Source organism: Salvia hispanica, chromosome 2 (genome assembly GCF_029641045.1).
Source record: "Salvia hispanica isolate PSC_SH4W2 chromosome 2, Shi_PSC_v1, whole genome shotgun sequence".
NCBI classification, from domain to species: domain Eukaryota; kingdom Viridiplantae; phylum Streptophyta; class Magnoliopsida; order Lamiales; family Lamiaceae; genus Salvia; species Salvia hispanica.
In genome coordinates, this window is record NC_142693.1 from 45,717,508 (window position 1) to 45,734,244 (window position 16,737).

Below are 16,737 nucleotides of genomic sequence, written 5' to 3' on the forward strand. Positions count from 1 at the left end.
AAATTTAGGTATGAAGTTTCTTAGATAACACATAATGAGAACAGGACATATATGTGGAATGTGTGGCATGAGAAAGATAAAAATTAGATTGTACCTTCTTGGCAGAGAAGTATGCCTCAAGAATAGATGGCTTAATTATCATTATAAAGCAAGCTATTGAGATTAGAATGTTTCTTCCCATAATCAGTTGCTTGTTGGATTAATTTTCTGTGTTCTTTTCTTGATTAAGTTTTGCCAACTTCGACTTTCTAAACTGTCCAAGTAATTACTACCTCCGGCCCACGATAAGAGTTATATTTTGTCATTTTGGTCTGTCCCATAATAGGAGTCCTATTTTACATTTACCATAAATGATAAATAGGTCTCACATTTCACTAACTTGCATTTTAATATAAAAAAGTGGGTCTCATTTACACTAACTTTTTCAACTCACTATTCTTTACATTTCTTAAAACTCGTATCCACACCAAATGTGACTTCTATTGTGGGAGGGAGATATTAATTGATTTTATTCAATAAGAATTGGCTTAGTTTGAATAATCTTTTGTAGTACAAGGAATAGATACCAAGTTTGTGGTGTAAGAAAGGGCAAAACCCAATGGAAGGGTGAAAATATGGACAAAAATTCTAAACTTGGTCCAAAGTTGGACATGATTTTGGACAAGTAAAGTTGATTCCCTACAAGGCCAAGAAATCATCTGCACCAACTTTTGCACCTCAAAAAGTTATAAAATATCCAGATAGTATTAGCTGATCATCAAAATCTATCTCAATACAAAAACAAACTTATGCTCCCTCTCTTCATGGCAGATCGAAAGTCGTTATTCTCTCGATTTTGGCCTCCATCGGCCTCACGCCGTACGCCCTCCCAAACCGGTGCTGCACCACCACCAGCAACGACCACTAAACAAACACCTGCATCCCAATCTAGCACCTCATCACCACCACTATGTCGAGCTGAACCCAAGACTCCGGCCAGGCAGTTGACAACCAAAGGCAGCAGCTCTCCCGCCACTCCACCTAGAGCAGAGCCTCGAAAGGCATCCCCCGAGCCAAGCAAATTGCCCACAAGTGAATTGCGAACCAAAGACGAGCCTAAAACCTCATCACCATCGCGGTCCCCACCCTCATCAAAGCCTGCTTCACCCTCTCGATTGTCGTCTTGATACGCCCGGATTTTGCACTGTTTTAAGGCCATTATTTGGTCCGTTTTTGTTATCAAAATCACTCTACATGTCCATTATTTGCATATTCTATACATTTTGGTATTTTGACGTGTTTTGTGAGAAATGTGCATATTTGAGCCGAAAAGGGGAGTAAAAACGCATAGTCTGGAAATCTGGAGTCAGACGGCGACCAGCGACCGCCGCGAAGTTGTACGGCGACCGCCGGCGCCCGGCGGTCAGAGCTATGTGGCGGCCCGCCTCGGAAATTTACGCTAGGATAAGAGTCTCGCCCGGCGACCGCCGGAGGACATGTGGCGGTCCGCCACCGAAGGGTCAGAGTCTCTGGAATCCAACGCGGCGACCGCCGGCCAAGGTGCGGCGGCCCGCCGGAGAAAGGCGGCGAATCCGACCAGCCCTAGATTTGCTCCAAGATTTACCAAACTTTGAAGATCTTTTCCTTCTATGATGAGGAATAATCTTCCCCTATAAATAGGACCTCAAGCTTCATCAAAAGGAGTTTCACACAACAAGAACACATTCATAGAGAAAGAGAGTGACTACTTGCAACATTCATAGAGATCAAAAGCTAGAGTACTTCAATTGTGCAAGGAGTTGGAGAAGGATTTCAAGAACATCAAGAACGACAAGGATTCAACCTACGGGTTTTATTTGCTTTAGTTTTATGTTCAAATTTTTTTCCCTTCAATCTATGTTTTTAGTTTATTCAGTCATGTGTAACTAAACTCATAGGATTCTAGGGATGTGTTAGTAGCAACTTTGGTTATACAATTCCGTTTTCTATTTAATATCCGTTTTGTTTTTACTTTGTTTCTTCCCTAAGTTAATCATGATGCTTCATAATTGAGTGACACAATTATGTATGATTCAATACAACTTGCTTCATAACTGTGACAGAGTTCTAGCGAGTTAGATCCACTTAGTAGACACTACAGTTAGCTTCCTTTAAAACGGCACTGTTAATTGAGAGTGAGGACTTTTCAAGGGTCTTAGGAGCTTTTTGGAGTTACGTGTTAGGATTGACAACCCTAATGTTAGTAATCAACGTTTGTATCGCATGAGCATAAGCTAGGTGACTCGTCCTTTCAAAGTATTAACTGTGCTAGGGTATTGTAGTTTGGAATTTGTATAACCATAAAAGTGAAAGCACATCCCTGGAATTCCCCTTATCTCTATACTTTTCTCTCCGTGATTTGCTTGCATTTAGTTGTTTACTGTTTTTAATATTTACTGTTTTCAAAAGTTTCCAAAAATTCTTGTTTCTCCGGATAGTAATTGAGTTCTAGTAGAAGATAGACACTTTGTGTACATCTTCCCCGTGTTCGATACCCGGTACTAACCTTTTGCTATACTATACCTACTCTGTATACTTGCAGGTATTTATAGTGCAAATAAAAAGTGCATCAAGTTTTTGGCGCCGTTGCCGGGGAAGACAATTCACTTTGGAGTGATATCTTCAAACGATAATTTTACTACTTTGGATTTTTATTGCTTTTTGTTTTAATTTTTTTTTTTTTGTTTTCGAGTCTTGCAGGTTTTGTATGCGAACGCGTTCTGGGAAGTACATCTTAGAGCCGCTTGATTTAGAACTTGAAAGAACTCGTAGAATAATAAGAAGTGAAAAAGGATCAGGAACAATGGGTGACCGAACAGATATTGAGAAGCTGCAGGAGATGGTGAAGTTGCTGATGGATGAGAGAGATGCGGAGAGAGCAGCCCGAGAAGCCATGGAAAAGAAGAACAGAGAAACATTACCTGTGATGAACATGTTCAATCATGGGAATATGATCACTTTTCCTAACGGCCCTCGTATTGATGCTAACAATTTTGAGTTACGCATGCCCCTTATCCAAAGGGTCGAGCAAACTCCTTTTGCAGGTAGGGCGACTGAAGATGCTAACCGCCATCTCTCCAAATTCGTGGAAATCGCAAACACTCTGAAATTAAATGGTGTCGACGACGATGCCATACGGGTAAGACTTTTTCCATTCTCATTGATTGATTCTGCTAAGGAGTGGTTTGAGTGTATGCCACCAGAAAAGGTCTCCACATGGAAGGACATCGTAGCTACCTTCCTCGACAAATACTACCCGCCAGACACTATTTTGAAGCTCAAAAGTGAGATCTTTCAGTTCACACAAGGCCATGACGAGCCCCTCTATGAGGCATTTGCTCGTTTCAAAGCTCTTCTTCGAAAGTGCCCAAACCATGGTTTTTCCATAGACCATCAGGTAGGAATCCTCTATAATGGATTTAATGAGAAAATATGTGCTATGCTTGATTCAGGGGCAAATGGAGGATTTCTAAGAAAGACAGGAGAGGATGCCATGGCAGTGATCGAGGAGTTCGCCACCAACAGTCGGGGGGGGTCGAAGGAAAGGCATGCCACGAGAAGAGTAGCAGCCATAGAAGAGGCCGAAGAAAGTTCTTTTGCTAAGGAGTTAGCAGAACTTAGAGTCAGGATTGATCAAATGGACATCTCGAGGAAGGAAGATCCAATTCCGGCAACTTCCATAGTGGCGGTCAAGGCACCCGAAACTGCCATATCAACTGTGGAAGAAATCAACTACGTGCAAGGAGGCGGTCCCAGAAACTACAATAACAATTATCGCCCTAATCAGGGGGGCGGTAATTTCAATAATTATAATGGGAACCGTCCGCACCCAAATCTTTCTTATTCTAACAATAATTACTTGCAACCCCCTGCAGGATTTAATGTTAGCAAAGGAGGAGTGGTTGAGCCGATGAAGAAGGAAGACAAGTATGAACAAGGAATCACGAAGATTTTGGAGGTAATTACGCAAGATAGGAAGATTAATGACACCAAGATCGGAGTGGTCGAAGCAAGGATAAACAACCTCGAGCAAGGAATGAACACAATCTCGGCAGCTGTAACCAATATTACCACTCAAATGGAGCAAATTCAGAAGAAGTTAGATGAGGATAGAGCAAAGGCAGCAGCAAGAGTGGATGATATTAACAAGAAGTGGGTGGCAAAGCAGAAATCTGAGGACTGCCCAGTCGCCGGCGGACCGCCGAACACCCCGCAGCGGCCCGCCACTGAGACGGCAGAGTCAACCACGCAACCGCCGCACACCCCGCAGCGGCCCGCCACTGAGAAGGCAGAATCGTCCACTAAGCAGGAGCTTGTGCGGCACAACGGGATTGTACTCCCTTTTCAGCCAAAGAGGAAGTTCAAGCTTGAAGAGCAGTTCAAGCAATTCCTTAACATGTTTTGCAAAGTCCATACTAACATTCCACTTGTTGAATCGTTGCAGGAGATACCAAAGTATGCGAAGCTACTAAGGGAGGCGGTAATGAGGAAAAAAAAGCCGACTAAAGCCGACCTTAAGCTACCGCATCATTGCAGCGAGATCATCCAAAAGGAAAGGGCAGTGAAGCAAAGAGATCCGGGCCAGTTCATCATTAGGTGCCGAATTGGAGAAGGGAAGGTTGACAAAGCACTGTGCGACTTAGGATCGTCCATCAATCTCATGCCACTGAAGTACTACGAAAAGCTCAACATCGGGCCACTCAAATCTTCAGATGTAACACTCAGGTTGGCCGATAACTCGTCCATCAAGACTGTAGGTATGATTGAGGATGTCTTAGTTAAAGTTGATGATTTTATTTTTCCTGCCGACTTTATTGTGCTTGACATGAAAGTAGACAAGAACGTCCCTCTAATATTAGGGAGAGATTTTCTTGCCACTTGCAAAGCTTTGATTGATGTAGGTCATGGCGAGATCACAATCAGTGATAATCATGGTCGATCCACCTATAAGATCGAGAGCGAGATGCTAAAGTTTGAGGAGGCAAAGCGGGCAAAAATGGAACAACAGTGCAGAGCAGTCATGGCTACCGACTTGACCAAGTCCAAAGATCCCTTTGAAGCGGAGGATCCTTCAACCTCCACTATCTACATTGTCAAAGAGGTAAGACACTCTTCTAAAAAGGGTGATGCTAATTCTTCTACATCTGCTCCACAGAAGAAGAAACAGAAGAGAAAGAAAACACCCAAAGAGGACCCCGAGATATACGTCATCAAAACGAAAGAGGGGAAGTACAAGTGGTGGAAGAAGCTAGGGACCAAATTGCTCCCTATGCCAATTTTCAACACTCGAGTTATTGATCCGCCCAACTAGTGGGCCACTTCAAGTCGAGCTAACGACTTTAACAAAAGCGCTTATTGGGAGGCAACCCAATTTTCTTTTATTTTTTTTAATTTTCTCGTTTTTTTTTATGTTCTGTTCAAAAAAAAAAAAAAAAAAAAAAAAAAAATTGGTGGCGGTCGCCGCACTTAAAGCACGGCGGTCGCCACACGTGTGTTAACATGTGCAGGAAGGATCGGGCTTAGGGCGAGCCAGAGTAACTGCTGCACGGGCCCGCCAAGATTGCTGTTTACAAAGGCCCGTGTGGCGGCCCGCCACGAGAGACGCGGCGGTCGCCACACGCAGTCCAGAGACGGGATTTCCACCATAAAAGGTATGTTTTCCATTCCTTTTCACATTCCTTCTCAAATTCCTTCCTTGCACACAACCCCCACCTATATAAATCACCAAATTCACACACCCACACTATCATTCTCTCAATTCTCTCAAAGTCTAGAGCTCTTCTTCTACAAATTCTCTCCACAAAAAGGTATGAATCCTAACTCAATTTCTGGGTTTTTCTTTACTTCTTCCATGGATTGTGCTTTATTTTGGGTGAATTGTTCGGTAGAATCTCTTAATTCATGAGGGGGATGATTATGTGTATGAATTTTTGAATTCTATGGTTTAAAATTTGCTTGGTTTGTGATTATTAAGTTGTGAATGATGATTCTCTCTTGGTTTTTAGAGTTTAAAAGTAGCAATCATGTTCATAGCATTGTGAGGCTATTATTACTTCCATGAATTGCAATATTTGTGATTTTGTAGAGATTGTTGGTTTTTATGGATATTTGGTTGATACGTCTCTGCATGGGGGATGAATTCACGTTGGGGGATGATTTTTGTGTCCTAATTTGGTTGTTTTTTGCTTAAAATGTTATTATGCTAAAAATTAGGATGCTATTTTACCCAAGCTTGCATATAAGTTCTTATCTCTTGATTTTTACTTGGTTGAATGCAAGTTTGGGGGAACTTTTGATCTCCTACTTGTTGATGCTCTTTTAAGAGTGTAATTTCTTTTGTAGGATAATGGGATCAAAAGGGAAACCGGAGAATGCAAAGAACTTTGGCATTAGCCTTGCCACGGAAGAGCAAAAGGCTATGTGGAAGAAAGTGTCGGCCCGAGAAACGGCACCTTCTAGATATCCCCACGATTTCCCTCTCCGAACTTTGGGGATCATGGAGGATTTTTGGAAGTTGTGCGACGTGGGTGATGGGAATGGCCTCGTCTACATGTTCCAAAGGAAGGGCCATCGTTTCGAAAGTATACTCTCGAGTTCCTCAGCTCGCTAAAGGTTACTAAGGATCGCCGCCAAAATTTTCCACTTAGCATCGATTTCCGCCTAGGGAACCGTTGGCACTCGCTCACCATGGAAGAGCTTAGTGGGATCTTCCATTGCTTCGACCCCAACCCCGAAGACGACAATGAATATGGAGTTTCAAGTCAACACCTCCGCCCAATTAGGAGAAATTTTCTCCTATATGCAAAACATGTCCAACGCTTGGGACAATCGATGGGCGGAGCAACAAGCGGAGAATGCCTACAACCGCCAAGGGTGGACGGCTCAAGGCGATTGGCGCACGGCGGAGCAAGAATTTTGGGAGCAACAACGTTTGGAAGACGTTCATCGGCGTCAACAATATGAAGAGCTCTGAAGGATGGCCGTCGAAGCTAGAGAGGAACGAGAGACAATGAGGAGTGATATCACGTACCTCGTTGGAGCTTTCGAGGATCTTAGCGCCCGTTTCCCTCCACCTCCTCAAGATTGAAGAAGTCAAGCTCGATGACTTTAAATGAGCATTTGTACCATGTCTTTGGATATTTTTGAGACGATTTATTTCCTTGTTTTAACAATTTTTGCTTTAATTTTAAGTATTTTTGGTTTTGGTTTAATTTTGTGCTTTGCAAAAATTTTCGCAGGTTCTGACCTCTCCGTGGCGACCGCCGCAAGCTCTGTGGCGGTCCGCCACCTGAACGCTGGAAAGCATCTTTGACGTGCGGCGACCGCCGAACAGCTGCGGCGGACCGCCACCTGGGCACAATTTTCCAGCGCGATTTTTCGAAATTTTTCGAATTTTCGCCCCGCTCAACCTCTACGCGAAATTTTTCAGGGTACGTTTTTTTTTCAGTAGTATACTCACGTCCCTACCGACTCTACAAACTTATTTTACACTTTGTTGTAAATAAGTTTGGGGGGATGAAGTGGTGGACCGTGAGTTTAGGGTTTTCTTTTTGTTGTTAGTTTGTTTTTGCTTTAATTTTCCAACGTAGGAGATTTTTGTGTTCTAAAAATGTTTTCTTGAATCCATGTCATGAACATAACATGAAGAACTTAGAAACACGCATGCTTAGGGACACATTAGACCGAGTTGCCAATGATATTATATTCCATCTATGTTTAAGTGTGGCTTAACGTTTTGATATGATGGTTGGGTGAAAAGGTGCATAATTAGTGAATTGCTTGTTCGCCTTGAATCGTGCTTTTACCTTGTGAGATTTGAGCCTTAAATTCTTTCTTGTGTGATTTATCTGTATGCATGTATATGTTTCTAGAACTTGCTCCTAGTCTGCCTAAGTTTACATAGTGTTTAAGTTGATTTAGGAGGATGTTAGGCCGTCTTTTCTTAGCTACTTTTATATCCAAAATTTTCGACCCTCTCAAATTTTTCCTTTGGAGCCAATTTTGAGCCTTTGAGCCTTTTCTTTGGAAGCCAAAATAAATGGGGGGACAATTCTTTGGGTTAGTATAGTTTTTGTTATCTTCTTTTGTAAAGGAATTGGAGAGATAAGGAGGAAAGTATAAAAAGTAGTGTGCTTAATATTAAGAAAGTACAAGTTGTGAAATTGAGAAAAATTCCAAATATGTGCTTGATCTTAGGAAAAAAAAAGAAAGGATGTGTAAAAAAAAAAAAAAAAAAAAAAAAAAGAAAAAAAAAAGAAAAAAAAAATGTGTGAAAGGTTGTGAAAAGAAAATAAAATCAAAGGATTGAAAGTAAATTGAAGGAGAAAAATAAAGTGTTAGAAGTGCCTTAAGTTTTAGAAAAGTGGAGTCATCTTAACTCTACTTGGGATATTTTTATATTTGAGTCACTTTTTAGCCAAATATTCCTCACCTACCAAAGAGCCTACGTTACAACCGAAAAGAAAGACCTTTCGGACTTTTGATGCTTAATCACATTGAGTAGAGGAGGGATTAGACTTTGAGCAAGCCTATGGTAAACTTTGCATGATGCATGATTTGAGTGATTTACACTTTACCTTTATACACTTTGAGAGTGAGAGAAAGAACACTTCCCATCTTTGGAAGTTTGCCACATGTGAGTGCTTGAATTCAAGGTGTTCCACGAGTTAGTAATGAAAGTGCACTATTAAGCCTTGCTTGATTTGATTGTGTTAATCCATGCTTAATCTATTCTTTCATCTTTTGAGGCAATTATGACGTCTAGTCCTTGTGCATTCTGTGCGTCTATTCTTGTGTCTTTAGTGTTTTGTTCGAGGACAAACAAAAATGTAAGTTTGGGGGAGTTGATACGCCCGGATTTTGCACTGTTTTAAGGCCATTATTTGGTCCGTTTTTATTATCAAAATCACTCTACATGTCCATTATTTGCATATTCTATACATTTTGGTATTTTGACGTGTTTTGTGAGAAATGTGCATATTTGAGCCGAAAAGGGGAGTAAAAACGCATAGTCTGGAAATCTGGAGTTAGACGGCGACCAGCGACCGCCGCGAAGTTGTACGGCGACCGCCGGCGCCCGGTGGTCAGAGCTATGTGGCGGCCCGCCTCGGAAATTTACGCTAGGAGAAGAGTCTCGCCCGGCGACCGCCGGAGGACATGTGGCGGTCCGCCACCGAAGGGTCAGAGTCTCTGGACTCCAACGCGGCGACCGCCGGCCAAGGTGCGGCGGCCCGCCGGAGAAAGGCGGCGAATCCGACCAGCCCTAGATTTGCTCCAAGATTTACCAAACTTTGAAGATCTTTTCCTTCTATGATGAGGAATAATCTTCCCCTATAAATAGGACCTCAAGCTTCATCAAAAGGAGTTTCACACAACAAGAACACATTCATAGAGAAAGAGAGTGACTACTTGCAACATTCATAGAGATCAAAAGCTAGAGTACTTCAATTGTGCAAGGAGTTGGAGAAGGATTTCAAGAACATCAAGAACGACAAGGATTCAACCTACGGGTTTTATTTGCTTTAGTTTTATGTTCAAATTTTTTTCCCTTCAATCTATGTTTTTAGTTTATTCAGTCATGTGTAACTAAACTCATAGGATTCTAGGGATGTGTTAGTAGCAACTTTGGTTATACAATTCCGTTTTCTATTTAATATCCGTTTTGTTTTTACTTTGTTTCTTCCCTAAGTTAATCATGATGCTTCATAATTGAGTGACACAATTATGTATGATTCAATACAACTTGCTTCATAACTGTGACAGAGTTCTAGCGAGTTAGATCCACTTAGTAGACACTACAGTTAGCTTCCTTTAAAACGGCACTGTTAATTGAGAGTGAGGACTTTTCAAGGGTCTTAGGAGCTTTTTGGAGTTACGTGTTAGGATTGACAACCCTAATGTTAGTAATCAACGTTTGTATCGCATGAGCATAAGCTAGGTGACTCGTCCTTTCAAAGTATTAACTGTGCTAGGGTATTGTAGTTTGGAATTTGTATAACCATAAAAGTGAAAGCACATCCCTGGAATTCCCCTTATCTCTATACTTTTCTCTCCGTGATTTGCTTGCATTTAGTTGTTTACTGTTTTTAATATTTACTGTTTTCAAAAGTTTCCAAAAATTCTTGTTTCTCCGGATAGTAATTGAGTTCTAGTAGAAGATAGACACTTTGTGTACATCTTCCCCGTGTTCGATACCCGGTACTAACCTTTTGCTATACTATACCTACTCTGTATACTTGCAGGTATTTATAGTGAAAATAAAAAGTGCATCACGTCTCAATCTAGATCCCCTCCCTCTTCACCCCAAGCACAATCCCCGTCTCGTGTGACCCCCTCCACGCCCAAACTAGCATCAAAACCTGCTTCTCCAATCCGTGCCACTCCTCGTTCTCCCAAGCCCGCTTCCCCATCAAAAGCCCCCATTTTAGCATCTCAACAAGAAGCAGAGGCGAAGGAAGAGGTTAAACCTGTTGTAGCCAATGGCCAAGCCCAGGATGGGAAGAGCTTCAAGCGTGATGATGACGAAAACAAGCCTTCTCAAACATCACAACTTGACGATGCAGCGCCACCTGCCCAAGACCCGGAGAAACGTGAAAAGAGCAAAAGCATGGATGATGGCGGAGATGCCCCCGCTATCAAATTGGATGCAAAGTCTGAAGATGTGAAGGAAGTAGTGGAAGCAGACGAGAAGGAAATCGTGGATTCTGCTGCTTCAAAGTCTACCTCTGCAGCACAAATTGTGGAAATGGCTGAAATCCCGAGCGAAGTAGACCAAATCCTCAGAAAGAAGCAAGATGGCCCTGACATGTTAATAACACCCGGTGACACTACATCTTCTCAACCAGTGAAGAAAAGCAAAAAGATCATGGCTGACATGTCGAAATTTGCCAAGGAAATAGCCGGTGGAGACCACAAAAAAGCCATTTCTGACAGGCCTGTAAGTATGATAACCCTCGTAGGAGAGAACAGAGGAGCATCAATGCACATGGAGTCCGATCATTCAAAAAGAGAGAGGCCGGTTCACATTCACCGGAGCTACAAGAGCAACCCTGATCAAAGTCCTGAAGCTACCACCGATGGAGAGGAAAGCTCCCAAAGGAAAAAGTCAGAAAATGAGAGATGCATGGAAGATCAACCGTCGGAGGAATATGTAAACAACAATGCACAAGGGATCAACAACTCCATCGTTGAAGGAAGTCCAGGAGTTCACATGGTTGTCAGCCATCAGCCAATCCAGTCAAAAGAAGAAACAAGTCTGCCTGAGGCACGAAAGGCTGAAGTTAGCACCAGTCGTGCAGAGAAACTCACCTATCAGCCAACAATAAGAAGAAGATGCCTGCGAGGTCTTCTCATGGAAATGAGCGACTCTGAGCAAGAAAAGCCCCGGCGCCATGGTTGTCGTGTCTCATGCCAGAAAGGGAATAGAGAGAACAGCATAGATGTTCTCTAAGATGAAAATCACAAGTCCACACACACACACACACACAAACACATACACACATACATACATAATAAAGCTGATGCTGCACTTGAACAGACACTTGTTTGTAAATATTTCACTTGTAAATAAATAAACCAACATTTTCCATAGTCACTGTTAGCAAAGCATTTGGTAATAGCTTACAATTACAATTTCATGTTCTACATAAACAACACAAATCCAAATGGTTTAAGTCAAATTTTCTATCCATAATACAAAAGCTTCGAAAGCGAAACCATATCCTTGACGTCTGATAAGTCGTATTCTAAGCCTTGATTACTGGTCAGTATGTCATGAAATGCATGTATTATCTGCAAAACAGTTGCTTAAGTGTGCAGGATTGAAGGATCCAAGTCAGTAGGAAACAATTCAGGTGACGCAAGTGAAAAGGGCGCCAGAAGGGTGCGATACTGACCAGGATGCATGCCAGAGAAAAGGCTCGAGATGGAGAAGGAGGATAGCTGGGATGATCATTGACAAGGGCAAAAAGGTCAAAACGCGGGAGAAGTCTACCCTAAAAGCAAGGGCAAGCCTCCCTATAAAAGAAGCCACTTGGAGAGAGAGAAAAGTTCGATCAACGCCCCTTTAGAGTCGGTTCAAAGTTCAGTTCGGAGTTTGACAATCACACTTAGTAGAATTCTCTCTAGAAGATCCATCTTTCAGCATTATCCCACCTCTCATTCCTCGCCACAGCCATGGTCACTTGACGTCCAGAGTTTGCCGGAGAAGTCATCAGTCCGTCGTTCCAGCCAGTTATCGTAGCAGTGTAGTAGTGTCATCGCCCGGAGTTGCAAAAACAATCTTTATCGCTTTCTTAGTTTAAAGTTTACTTGTTTTCATCGTTAGTTATTTGCAAACACTCATCGTTGTTGCTCTTTCGAAGTACTTTGTTATTTTCCGACATTTGCATTATGAAGTTTCTATTTCGCATGTCACTTTGGTTCGAGTTTGCTTCATTCTGCCTAGGAAAGTTAGATTTAGTCATTGCTTTCAATTTCTAAGTGTTTTCTGATCGAGAGTTGTTGATTCAAAGTGTAGCTATGTTTAGCCAAGTTTTCGTGCATGAGTTCTTTTCTGCGTTGTGATTACCACCTTGCATGTCAGCCAGTAGAAGTAAAGTTGCATTTTTACCGTTTAATTTAAGTTTAAGCATTTTAATCGATGGATTTTGAGTTTGAATTTATGAATCTGAAGTTTTAGTTATGGTGTCTGTGTTCATATGATTTTTGTCAATACTTGGTAAGGAAGAAAACGTCAAAATCAACTTTATTTGGACCACTTTTACTTTTAAGTTACTTTTACTTTTGTTCCCTACTTTTCAGATGTACTATCCAGACCTGTCAGAGAGCCCCAGCCAACAGATATACCTTGTAGCCTAAATTTCCTCTTTTAGTAACTGTCCACTTTCCATATGTCTCTGATACACCTTGTCCCCTATTTTCACGAACACTCCCACATGTCTGTTATTTTCCCGCCTACTAGTCAGTAGAGTACCACCTTTATTTCCCGTCTAGGTAAAATCTCAACCCAAGCGTGGTAGCTAACCAAAACACCCAGGAAAGTCACCACAGTTATCAAAACGTGTCCATCCTCGTGGGATTCGACCCTTACCTCCATTATACTAGCCAGTAGAAATGGGTTGAGGAAATTTGTTTGAAGCCAGGTCCCGGTTATCGTACCAACGACTCAGCTGGGTCGGGAATCACTTCCTGATCAGTTGGATACACTCCAATTCACATACGAAAACCACTAGGACAAAGAACCTGGTCTTCAAAAATGGCGCCGTTGCCGGGGATGGATGGCGTTCATACTTGTTATTGTGTGTGATCTTTTTGGCGTACATACTGTTTATAATTTTTCTTTTCTTTTTGTTTTCAATTTATGAGAAGTGGCTCAGCTCCTAGCCAGTGGAGACCAAGATACTTCCCCGAGGAACAATACTCGTTACCACTCGTTCTGGCCTGTCGACGGCACTGTCCGACCTAGGCACGCGTAGCGACGAAGAAAAAGAGGAGCTAGAGTACCAACTCCCGGAGCTTCCACCCCAACCAGTAAGAACACTAGTGAGAATGGCTGACCAAGGTGAGGACGATCCCGAGCTCGCGACACTTACCGCGCATGCCGATGGAGATCCCCCACAAGCCATAGTGGTTACCCCAGGCCAAACCGCCTGTGATGTGAAACCCCACGTTATCGCAATCTTACCGACGTAATGTGGGAAGAGCTACGAGGGACCATACGAATTCTTAAATGAGTTCTGCAAAATCTGTAAGGCGCAGAGGCGGCCAGCAGGAGCGAGCGAGGACGATTACAGACTGAAAGCTCTACCTTTTGTCCTAAAGGGAGAGGCCAACACTTGGTTCATGCGCCTGCCAGCCGACTCTATCAATACATGGGCCGATTTCAAGTCAGTTTTCCTAGTCGAGTTTTTCCCGTCTTCAAAGACAAGTGCATTGAAGAGGAAAATATCGTGCATAAGGCAAGAGTATGATGAAACTCTGAGCGAATACTGGGAGAAGTACATGAGCCTTCTGGAGTCATGCCCCAACCATCGCATGAAGGAGATAGAGGTGCACCACACCTTCTATGAGGGGATGAACAAGGAAACCAAGGATCTGGCGAATTCATCATCTGGTGGTGATTTCACCCAGTTGAGAGTGAGTGAAGCTAAAAAGGTGCTACGCAAGCTGTTGAATGCGAAGAAGACGTACGACAACGCGAGAGATGGGTACGGCAGAGAAAGGGTAGCGAATGCTTCGGCTACTGACCAGGAGGAACGGATGGGCTTGAAGATGGATGAATTAAAAAAGGAATTGCTGACTGCAATCAAGCAGAACACTCCACCACCTTCTCCAACTGGAGGCCAAGAAGCCCCAATATTACCATATGATCAGCTGGACAACTCGCCGGATGTGGAGCAAGCGAATGCCGCAGGTTACTACAATTCCAACGGCAATTGGATTCCGGGGAAACAAAGAGATGCACCGTGGAGGGACCACCAAAATTTCCGATAGGGAGATGGAAATCAGAATCAGAACCAAAATCAGGCTCCAAATCAACCCAACCCCCAACCGAACCAATATCCCAACCGCGGACCAACAAACCCTGACTACCAATCTAACTGGGTAGGAAGGAACCAGCATCCTCAGAACCAAAACTCTCAAAACCAGAACTCGAACCCTACTTATGTGCCACCCCATCAGCGAAACAACCAAAACCAGAACCAAAACCAAAACCAGCACCAATTTAACCCAAGACCTCAACATAACACCCACCACCAAAACCAGGGTCAGTACCAGCACAACCACGATCAGTATAACCCTTCTGCCCAGTATAACATTCTCTTGTTCTGAAGCTGGAACATTCTCTGATGATTCCCCGGCAGCTACAAGCTGAAAATTCTTGACCGAAGCCACTGTAACACGTCCTCTGAAGTTGAGACACCAACACTGCAGCTGCTCATGCCATCTCGGAGTTTTGTTCTTCAAAATGAGTGGTTCACCAATGCTGCTGTACGGTTGTTTCGACTTTCCTCTGATAGGGACGTCGGAAGCAGAATCCTGTTTTCTCATTTCGGTAGCTGTCAAGGGACTAAAAGCTTCATCGTGACCACAACCAAATGTCACACTTCCACCTTCCTCAGTTGACGATATTGGAATTATGTGCATCGTGCAGTTCATCCTTCTTGGTCCCCTTGTGCGGAAAACATTAAGTTGGTAAGCAATAGTTGCAACATTAAAGCTGCAAATAGGTATTCTTGGTGCCACCTTCTTGGGGGAAATTCTTTTCCCCAACCAACGGTGCGATTGGATAGGAGTGTTGCAGGGAGGCCGAGAATCGTGAACATAGAATTTGGAGCCAAAAAAGTTGGATCTGGTCACATAAAGTTATAGTTTCAACAAGAGGATTATAATGAGGATAGAAATGAAAGCAAGACACCTTAGTTTGCCTGCATGACAATCACTGGTGTGAGAAAAATCATTTGCTGCAAAAGATATGACAAAATCTGTTTTTGTCGCTCTTTTGATTCGTCTCGCTGCTAACAGAAACTTACTGGCTTCCCCCGAAATAGCTGCATAGATTCAGAAATAGAGAACGCGCATTTTAGGACGAGCCAAGGCCAAGACTCCAACTATGATGAGAACACGCATTTTAGATCATTAAGGTAAGCGAGTTATCTACCTTAGCAAACGGCCCCCAATTATAAAAAGAAATCAAGACAAGACTAGCATATACATGTAAATCACAACACAAAACATCAATTCATAGATTGTATTCCAAGAGAGAGATGATGGTCACTTGCCAGGGGTTAAGCCAAGGTATAGCCTATAAGTCGAGGTTGCCCTTTCCCTTCGGATAAAGCACTGAATCGGAGAATCCCTTGGGCCGGGCTGATACACATTTTCAATCAATCAACAACGATGAAGCAAAGACCACGTAGGGAGAAAACTAGCTTACCTGCTTAAGAGACATAGGGAAAGTAAGCAAACCACATTGCTCGGGTGTCCAAACGACCTCTCTAACTATCCCCCTCCTAGACTTGCAAACAGCAGCACAACACACCACAGACCTTCGAGCCGGCCACACACGCTGATTAGCCTCTACCCTAACAATGATATCAAGAAGCAAATCCGGGGGCAAACTGGCCCACCGGCTCTGCTCCTCTACCACCTGCACACTAAGATCAATGCTTCTATGCCCACATTCCTTCTCATCTATGCCCCTTTTCCCCTTCAATGCCATCTAAAGCAACAAATCTAACAAACTACAAACCCCCAAAGCCAAAATTGAGGACACCTTTAGCTAAAACTAAAACCAAAATCAAAACCATGCTTTCAGATATTTCACAAAGAGAAAAGAGCAGGAATCATCAAACTCATAAAACAAGCAAGAAATAAAAAAAATGGGAAGCTGTAAAATAAGTAATTTTCACGCTTTGCTGTCCCCCATATATACACACTGATTGATGAGTATTGGAGTCCCAAGATTTCTCCAAGGAAAAGTGCCTCAATGTGTAGGGAAAATTTTGAAGAGACAAATACAGTGGATCAGAACTGAACCCAAGAATTACTCCCGCCACGTTCCCCACTAATTTCAGCAAAGATTAGATTTTTCCCATTTTTGAACAACCTTTTTCCTTTTTGTGAAAACTCAATAGTGACAACAGGGTGTCCGAAAAATGTCTGATTCTGTGTGTCGTTTTGATTTGGTATTCTCTAATCTTTTGTATGGTGATAATA

General features: G+C 42.7%; 2 protein-coding genes and 1 non-coding gene across 3 annotated transcripts; 1 reads left to right on the forward strand and 2 right to left on the reverse strand.

Moving 5' to 3' along the window:
* Positions 1-614: 614 nt before the first annotated feature.
* LOC125196186 (uncharacterized) lies at positions 615-11,504 on the forward strand. The gene is made up of 2 exons (XM_048094600.2): positions 615-664; positions 10,303-11,504. Exons 1-2 carry the CDS (start codon positions 615-617, stop codon positions 11,465-11,467), a joined length of 1,215 nt encoding a protein of 404 aa, XP_047950557.2. The 3' UTR covers positions 11,468-11,504.
* On the reverse strand, positions 3,293-3,399 carry LOC148932513 (small nucleolar RNA R71). Its single transcript, XR_016136083.1, has one exon. It is a non-coding gene; the product is annotated as a small nucleolar RNA R71 (small nucleolar RNA).
* Positions 11,505-11,643: 139 nt separating the features above from the next.
* LOC125196196 (tubby-like F-box protein 5) lies at positions 11,644-16,240 on the reverse strand. The gene is made up of 5 exons (XM_089065133.1): positions 15,956-16,240; positions 15,801-15,888; positions 15,437-15,569; positions 14,794-15,370; positions 11,644-11,658 (listed from the first exon to the last, which is right to left on the reverse strand). The coding sequence occupies exons 1-5, from the start codon at positions 16,238-16,240 to the stop codon at positions 11,644-11,646; spliced, it is 1,098 nt and encodes a 365-aa protein (XP_088921259.1).
* Between the last annotated feature and the right edge of the window lie 497 nt (positions 16,241-16,737).